Genomic DNA, 8,844 nt, shown 5'->3' with positions numbered 1-8,844 from the left:
AGAAAGAGAGAGGGGGGAGGGAGGGAGGGAGGGAGGGAGGGAGGGAGGGAGGGAGAGATAGAACTAGAGCGAGAGCGAGAGCGAGAGCGAGAGCGAGAGCGAGAGCGAGAGCGAGAGCGAGAGCGAGAGCGAGAGCGAGAGCGAGAGAGAGAGAATGAGAGAGCGCGAGAGCCAGGCATGGTGGCATGTACTCAAAACCCCAGAGCTAAGGAGGTAGAGATACACGAGTCCCTGGGGCTCACTGGCCAAGCAGATCAGCACATTTGGTGAGCTTCCAGGCCGGTGGAAGTTTCTGTGTCGATATAATCATTGAAAAATGGCACCTAAAAAATGGCATCTCGTCTACTACATACACACACACACACACACACACACGGGGGGGGGGGGCAGAGAGGTGGAGAGGCAGAGAGACAGAGAGACAGAGAGAATGTGCTATGCTAATATACTCTCACTGCAGAAATGTAGAAATGTCACTGGGGGTCTCAGTGTAATATGGTGAACCAAGAAAAAAGAAAACCCTAGAAGGAAGAAACTAGGACAAAATTGCAAAGCTCTGAAGTGTCAGAGTAGGAAGGTCTCTACCCTTGGAACCACAATTGTCCTCTCAAATCTGTGTGACTTCCAGGTTAATATTTTATCCTCACCACCTAAGCCTGAAGTTGAGAATCTTTCAGCCCAGGGCCATCTCTGCTGGTACTGGCTCTCTGTCTTCTCACACCACATCTTTTAAAAACTTGTTCCTTTTGGGATTTTCTGTGGCTTTTGCATCCTGATCAATAGGTTTTGACAGCAATGCTTTTCTCTCAGGGTTTCTATGGGAGTGTGAAGTAAAGATGGAGAATCTTCTGCTTGGCTATTTCCCTGATGACCACTGGGAATCGGAACCAGGCAACGCTTCATCTAAAAATCTGTAGGTTGTTCATTGAGAAAATATGGAACTTCAATTAAATATTTAAAAACTTTTACTATATGAAATTATTAACCTTTTGGACTTATCTGTTAAAGCCTGCCTGATCGATATAAAACTTAAGGTAGGAATTGCCTACAATTCAAAAGTAAATTTGTTGTACTTTGAAGAGTAGAGCCTAGAATTAGAGCGAGTCTCTTGTTGAACGCACAGTTCATTAACTCTCCTGAAGAGCCCTTATTTTCTCTTACCTCTTCTTCTGTATGTTCTCGGGGTAGGAGGTTTTCTGGAATATGCAGGCACGGTAAGATAAAAGGGAGAAAAACCATTATTTGTTCTCAGAGTCGAGTTCTGTGGCTTTAGATCAGATGAGCCTGCAGCCTTAGGAAATCTGAAAAAATGTTCCTTGTCACCGGATCTGGTTCTTGAGGCCCTTCCTCCTAAAACTGAGACCCATACTAGACTGCTGTGTGATTCTTTTTGTTGTCATTGTTGTTTTATTTAGACAGGGTTTCTCTCAGCCCTGGCTGTCCTGAACTTGCTCTGTAGAGCAGGCTGGCTTTGAACTCACAGAAATCCACCTGCCTCTGCCTCCCAATTTCCTGAGTACTAGGTTGAAAGACACGGGCCACCACCATCCTTCTGCTCTTTACTTCTTTGCGAGCATCTGTACACGACTATAGAGCACTAATAGCACTACTTTTCTCATCTATAAATGAGCAATAACCTAGTTACCTTGCCTTCCTGTTAAGATTCTGCGATGATCACATACTGCTTCATTCATTTACACTCAATCAAAAAAACTTAACATATGCCAACATCTTAACTATAATTTAGACAGGGATACCTAAAAGTTGCTTTTAAAAATATTTAAAATTAAAAACATTTTTTTATAGGTATGAGAGTTTGTCTGTATGTACATGCATGCTCCATGCTTTTGGAGATCAAAAGGAGGTGTCTGCCCTGGAGAGAAGAAACAGTTGTGAGTCACGTGATGTGAGTTTTGGTAACCAAGCCTGTGTCCTCTGCAAGAGCAGCTAGAGCTTTTAATTACTGAGGCATCTCCCCAGATAAACATAGCATAACTTATTTTTATATACCTTCTAAGCTAGTGACAAATAATAGTATTACCAGTGAACATAGGAATTCCATGCTTACTATGCCACAGCAGAAACTCAACGCACTATTTCACCTTGTTAGTATTAGTAGGCGTGATCTCATGGAGTAAAGAGAGTGTCCCTTTACTAGCATAGTTTTGCTATATTTTATTTTAATTATCAGTTGGGCTTGCCCAGATAATAAACCATTCTGTGGTAGATTTTGATTTCCCAGCCAGACCAGAGAAGAAAAATGTAGAAGGTGGTACCCTGGGGTTGCTAAATCAAGGCTTGTAGAGAATGCTGGGATTACAGTTTAAGACATTCAATTCAGTTTGGACATCTCATAGTCTAGAATTGCACTTCTGATCATCTTAACTGGTACAATCCGGTGCCAGGAGCATGTGGTTTCTCAGGCCCCATTCCTTCAACCAATTCTAATATGTCACGGATATTGATCACTGTACAAAAAGAATTCTTTGGAATCCCCTGGTTGTGAGAAAAAAAAACAGCACAGCAGAAAATTCACTAATAAGAAATATTGGAAACACCCTAACACCCCTTAGAAAGCCTAATCTCCATCCAGACGACATGGGTCTGCCTCTCTAAATTACCAGCCCAGTAGGTTAGTGAGACTCCATTTTGATCCCCAAGGCAGAATGCAACTTGCTGGCAAGGGGCCATCTGACATCACTTGGCCTTTTTCTTCCTAAATCATTGACTTTTTACCCCTCCTGCTCATCTTTCTGAATTCCCACCATCCCTGCCTCAGTGTTTCTTGTAGGGAAATCTTATGTGGAAGAGCCTGAATAGGTAGTTCAGTTCTTGACACACAAGCATGAGGACGTGGGTTGGATCCCTACAATCCAAGTAAGGAGCTGAGCATGGTGGTTCACAATTGTCATACCAGAGCTAGAGAGATATGGGCAGGGGCAGTGTGGATCTCTGAGGCTCAGTGGTCAGCAGGAGTAGCCCTAAAAGGTGAATTCTAGCTCCCAGTGAGAGACTCTCAAAAAACAGGATGGCTGTCTATTTAGGAGCAATATCTGATATTGACCTCTGACTTCTATATGTACACATGAATGTGCAGACACATGTACAGACACATGCACACATACACATGGATGTGCACACACACATATGTACACATACATACACGTATGTGCACACACAGAGAGAGACCTTCAAAATCTTATGTTCAACATTCCCCATTGATCTGATACCTCCCACATGTCTATGAAAAAGAATCTTTGCATTGGAACCATAGACACATTTGAGAACTTAGTGGATGGGGCAGTTTGCTCACACTAAAAGAGTATGCGAGTGGTCGAAAACCTGAAACACATTTCTGCTTCCTTTAGAAGGTACATGAACAGCTGGAAGGAAGGCATCATTTCAGAGTTTGCTCTTTTTTTAACTGTTAAGACTGAGAAGTGTTTTCATTTGATCTCAGGTCTTTCCTTAGTGTATTTTCTCTGAGGAAGCACATTTCTAAAATCTTCTGGATCTAATCAGATCTAAATCAGAACGGGAAAATGAATCACTAAGAGCACACTATAGAATCTTAAATCTTCCAACAAAATAGATAGGGTTGAGATACTTCAACCTTTGATTCTCTGTATGTGTGAACGCATGTGCATGCACACATGTGTGCACAGTCATATGTTTCTGTTGTTTTAAGAAAGAGTCAGGTGCAGTCAAGGGTGAGCTTGAGCTCCTGAGCCTCCTGTCTCCACTGTTGAGTGCTGGGATTACAGGATCATGATACCACTCTTGGAAACCTTCCTGTCTTACAGTTTATAAAAGGAATAACCTAGAATCCAGAATGCCAGTCTAGTTCTCCATGTGACTTTGGAGAAGACTCAGGTACATGTTATCTGTGATTGTTCCCCACCCCCAGTTAGGAAAAAGGCTGTTGATGTCTGTTCTATTTATTCTTTAAGAATGTTGTAAAGAAGCACATATTAATTGTAAAGTCCTTTGAGGAATCCCTATGTAAGCTATGACTTGATGAAGAATTTTGTCAGACATAACTTTTTGGGTCTCAGAATGTTTTTAATCTCAAGCCTCTATTTCTGCCTACACAAGATTGCTTGATGAGCCGTCCTTGGACTCTAGTCGAAGTTTCTGAACAGATGACATCATGACCTTCTGATAAAGGAATGGTAGGCTTTCTGCTCGCTATAGAAATCCCTGGATGAGTCTAACATTTAATAAACTTGATAACTATCTTAACAAACAAACTCATGAGACTGGAGGGATGGCTCAGTAGGCAAAATGCTTGTTTCACAAGCATGAGGACCTGGTTTTAGATCCCAGGAACCCATGACATGAAGTCAGACACTACAGAATAGGTCTGTGATCCTAGGGTTCAGGTAGCAGGACAGGAGGCAGAGACAGACTCCCTGGAGGTTTGTGGTCCAGCTAGCCTGGCATATGCAACAATGATCAAGAGGGTAGAGATGGATGTAATGGTGGTAAGGACAAACACCTGAGATTGTCACGTCACCTCCATGAACATATGCATGGACACACACACATATACACACACACATACACACAACTGTTTCCATCATGTTATCAATGGATGACTATATCTACTAAGAAGATCCATTGATTGATAAGCCTAATCCTCCAAATAGTATGCAACGATTTCCGTGCATTTTCCAAAAGAATCAAATAAAGATCAGTATACAGAACAAGTCCCAGAGATCCAGCATACAGAACAGACTTGGAACAAACCCCATCATAACACAGTAGCTTTCGACTCAGATACCCACAGCTTGCCTTGCTACCTGGGTTTCCTTACCTGGCTGGGAGGGGACTGAGGTGGAAGCTTTTGAGAAGTTGTCTTCATCATCAGAATCCCCACTGCTGAGTTCTGCACAAAGGAAAGAAAAGTCTCTTAGGCATCTTAGGGGTGACAGCAGGTCCACACAGCAGGGGACACCTGAGTGTGAGAACTAGGAAGGCCAGAACAGTTAACTCAAGGCTGTGAGCTCACAACTGGTGCAGAAGTGCTCCTTCCCAGTTACTGACATGCATCTCCTCTGCACAGAGGTGCTCCCTCCCAGCCACTAACACATATCTCATCTGCACAGAGGTGCTCTCCCCAGGCACTGACACACATCTCCTCTGCACAGAGGTGCTCTCCCCAGGCACTGACACACATCTCCTCTGCACAGAGGTGCTCCCTCCCAGCCACTGACATGCATCTCGTCAGCACAGAGGTGCTCCCTCCCAGCCACTGACATGCATCTCGTCAGCACAGAGGTGCTCCCTCCAGCCACTGACACATATCTCATCTGCACAGAGGTGCTCTCCCCAGGCACTGACACACATCTCATCTGCATCCTCATTCTGGTTCTCACTTACTCATCCATCTCTTTCTTTCACTTCCATTTTGCTCCTTAGCTTTCTTCATGGCTCTGTCCATCACTCTTGTTCTTCATTTGTATCTAGTGATGGACATCTTCATGCCTGTCTAGGGATGTTTCCCTGTCCATTTCTTCTTATACATATCTTGGTTCCTTGATATATTTTTTCTCTCTTTTTCTTAACTTCTATTCCCCTCACACCAACCTCCATTTGCCTTCTTGTTCTTGTTCTCGGTTTTGTTGTTGTTGTTGCTGCTGCTGCTGTTGCTGTTGCTGTTGTTGTTCTTGTTCTTCTTGTTCTTCTTGTTCTTGTTCTTCTTCTTCTTCCTCTTCTTCTCCTCCTCCTCCTCCTCCTCCTCCTCCTCCTCCTCCTCCTCCTCCTCTTCCTCCTCCTCCTTCTTCTTCAGAAAAAGACCCCCCTGGCCTCAGCACTTATTAACTTCCATTTCTCACTTCTGCCTTTAATTTTCCCCACTTTCTTCTGCTAAGCTGAAGGTTGGCTTTGGTGGTCCTCTTTCCCTTCCTGCCTCCTTCTGACTAGCTGGGCTGCTCCAAAGGTCCCTGATGACATGTAATCCCCTTGCCTGGGAATCTGTTACAATTTTTTCAGTTATCCTTACCTATTATCTCAGAGTCCTCATTTTGGTTGGTCCTTGCTCGAGTCTGTTGGTTATCATCCAAGGAAAATGATGAACTTTCCTTCTTTATATCTACCAGACGCACAAAACATGGATGCATCTGGTGTTCATGGTTGAGGTCCACAGCTCCTGGGCCAAATTACAATGAATAAATTACTTTCAGGGACTGAGGAGACAGCCCAGTCGGTAACGGCTTGATGTGTAAGTGCAAGGACCTGAGTTTGAGACCCAGGATCCACATAAAAAGACACATAAGTGGCAGCCATTTGCAATCCCAGAACTCAGCAGATACTGAAAGGTGAATGCCAGGGCATCACGGGCCAGCCAACCACCTTAGCCTAATCAGTAAGCTCCCGACCAATGAAAGACCTGGTTCAAAAAAATTGGTGGACAATAACTGCAAAGGACAACAAAACCAGAGGTTGACCTCTGGCCTCTGTACACACATGCACACACATATATGCAGACAAGTATATGTGTGTACACACACACAAACACATACAGATATACACAAAGTATTTTCATTTAACTCTCAAGAAGAGCATTTTGAATACCACAAATGATCCTTCTTCCTGAAATCTCCTACCCACTCAGTTCTTATCTTCCTTTCTACCCATTCCTAGAATCCTTGGATGGGGAATTGATTTTGATATTTTAAAGATGAAAATTACCCAGGCATGGTTAGACACACCTACAATCCCAGCACTTGGAAGGCTAAGATAGGAGGAACATAACTCACGAATAGCCTGGGCTACAAAGCCAGACCCTGTTTCAAAAAAACAAAGATAAAATAAAAAATTCTAACTTCAGTATAACATTTATATATAAAAGTGGGATTAGATGATTATAAAGTGAAACTATCAGTTGGATTAAAAAGCAAATGACCAGCACTCCAGAATCTTCTGGGTGACACATTCCACTGTACCCATGGTCTTTCTCAAAGCCAACCATTATCTCCAGTTTTAAGACCTAGAGTAATTTTGCTACTTATGTAAGCAATATAAATGAAATCATAACCATGTTTTTGTTTCTCTATTCGCAGAGAAGCCAAACACTTCCAAATCTAAACATGTACATATATGTGTATATATAATATGTGTATATGTATATTATGTCTGTGAGTCTTCTGTATTATTATTTTTGATGTTATAGAAATATACTGACTTGCTCTGTTTCAGTTGTTTAGTTTTTAATAATAATACTACTAGGTACATTCTTTCTTGTGTGTATGTGTGTTGAATCATTTATTTTGAGACAGGGCTTCATGTAGCCCAGGTTTGCCCCAAACTATGTATCTGAGGATAACCTGGAACTCCTGATCTCTCTTCTTCTATCCTTCTTCTTCTCTTATTAGTGCTGGGGCTGAGGTCTGTGTCTTATTCCCAACCTTTCCAATGGCTTCTGATAAGCATATGTTTCTCTTCTTCTTTGCTGAGGAATGTAATCATTGAGCTCTGGGACATGTATGCTTTCAAACTTAAGAGATTACATCCGACTGTCTCCCCAGATCACAGCAGAAGCTGAAGAGACAGGGACATAGCAAATGCAAGAATCTGAAGACAATAAGTGTTGGGGACATTGTGTTAGGGGAAGAAGCAAGTGACAGGGATATGAGCATGGCTGCCAACCCTCATTGCCACTCTGACAATGCAGACAAATGCTGGGAGCTACAGAAAGCACTGGGCTTTAAAAGCCACATGAACTAGTTTGCATTTATTTTGGTTTTACTTTATGTAGGTAAGCGTTTTCCCCTGCATGTTAGTTTGTACACACAATGTCCCAGGAGGTCAGAAAAGGGTATGAGAGTCCCTGAAACTGGACTTAGAGGTGGTTGTGGAGCTGAACCTGGGTCCTCTGTAAGAGCTCCAGCCTTCTTAATCACCGAGCCGTCTCTTTAACCCAGTTCATTTTTGGAAGATCTTTCTTTGCCACACGACAAGAGATCTGAAGAGAACAACATGCGAGAGGCAAAGCCAAAGGGAAGCTTGTTCCTCTAGTTTAAGTGAGCGTGATGGGGGTCCTATGTGGGATGACAGGGCTGGCGGATGCACACATAGCGGCAGGCTGGCGTCACAGTGCCAAATAAGGTAGGAGAAGCTTTAAGCCACTAAGTTGGGGGGGGGGGGAGTCATCTCTTACATTATTGAGCAGAAGGCACCAGAAGAGCCACCACAGAGAGACATCCTTCAGGAGGTCTGCAGCAGGTCTTTAGACACTTGCAGAAGTAAGTCGAGAAAGAGGACAGGCCTGGGCTAGACCAGTGTGTTTAGGAGCCAACAGATCTTGTGCAGTGATTAAGCCTAAGGAAACGGGGTCTCCTGTATCTGGGGGATCACAGGCTCATTGTGCTGAGGGGACATCTTACCCTTCTCAGTGGAAGGGGAACGCTCATTTCCATCATTTCTCACAGCCCACTCTGCCCCTCCCCGCGTCCATCTCTTTGTGCCATTCTCATCTGGCCCTATTTCTTGATCTGTGTTTACCTTTCCATCTTTCTCTAATCATACTCTGCCCCCTCTATACATTGTACATTTGTTTCTTTGTTTGTTTAGCACATATGCAGCACAGCATGTGTAAGGCAGTCAGAAGACAACTGTGAGCATAGCTTCTCTCTTTCTGCCAAATGGGGCCTAGGACTTGAACTCAGGTCATCAGAGTTGAGAGCTACCTTGCTGCCCCCTGTGTTTTTAAAAGTCAGTTTATTTCAGGGCCAGGACCAGGGCAAGACAGCAGTGGTACTTTGAGCATAAGACTAAGGAGGTGAAGAATCTGACTGCTGAGAGAGAGAGAGAGAGAGAGAGAGAGAGAGAGAGAGAGAGAGAGAG

The 8,844-nt window shown here is 43.5% G+C and overlaps 1 protein-coding gene across 10 annotated transcripts in view; it reads right to left on the bottom strand.

Moving 5' to 3' along the window:
- The window catches only part of LOC114640634 (nuclear autoantigen Sp-100-like), a 76,712-nt gene that overhangs the window by 35,831 nt on the left and 32,037 nt on the right, over positions 1 to 8,844 (bottom strand). For all 10 annotated transcript variants that reach the window (XR_003714177.1, XM_028789590.1, XM_028789589.1 and 7 more), the window contains 2 exons: positions 6,002 to 6,148; positions 4,814 to 4,885 (listed from right to left, as the gene is read on the bottom strand). Coding sequence is in view for 9 of the 10 variants with exons in the window: in XM_028789590.1 (XP_028645423.1) it covers positions 4,814 to 4,885; positions 6,002 to 6,148 (219 nt within the window). In the remaining variant the exon portion in view is untranslated. The remainder of the gene's footprint in view (positions 1 to 4,813; positions 4,886 to 6,001; positions 6,149 to 8,844) is intronic.

This window comes from Grammomys surdaster, unplaced genomic scaffold (assembly GCF_004785775.1).
Source record: "Grammomys surdaster isolate TR1022 unplaced genomic scaffold, NIH_TR_1.0 125846, whole genome shotgun sequence".
Taxonomy (NCBI): domain Eukaryota; kingdom Metazoa; phylum Chordata; class Mammalia; order Rodentia; family Muridae; genus Grammomys; species Grammomys surdaster.
This window is presented reverse-complemented; position numbering and strand designations above follow the sequence as displayed.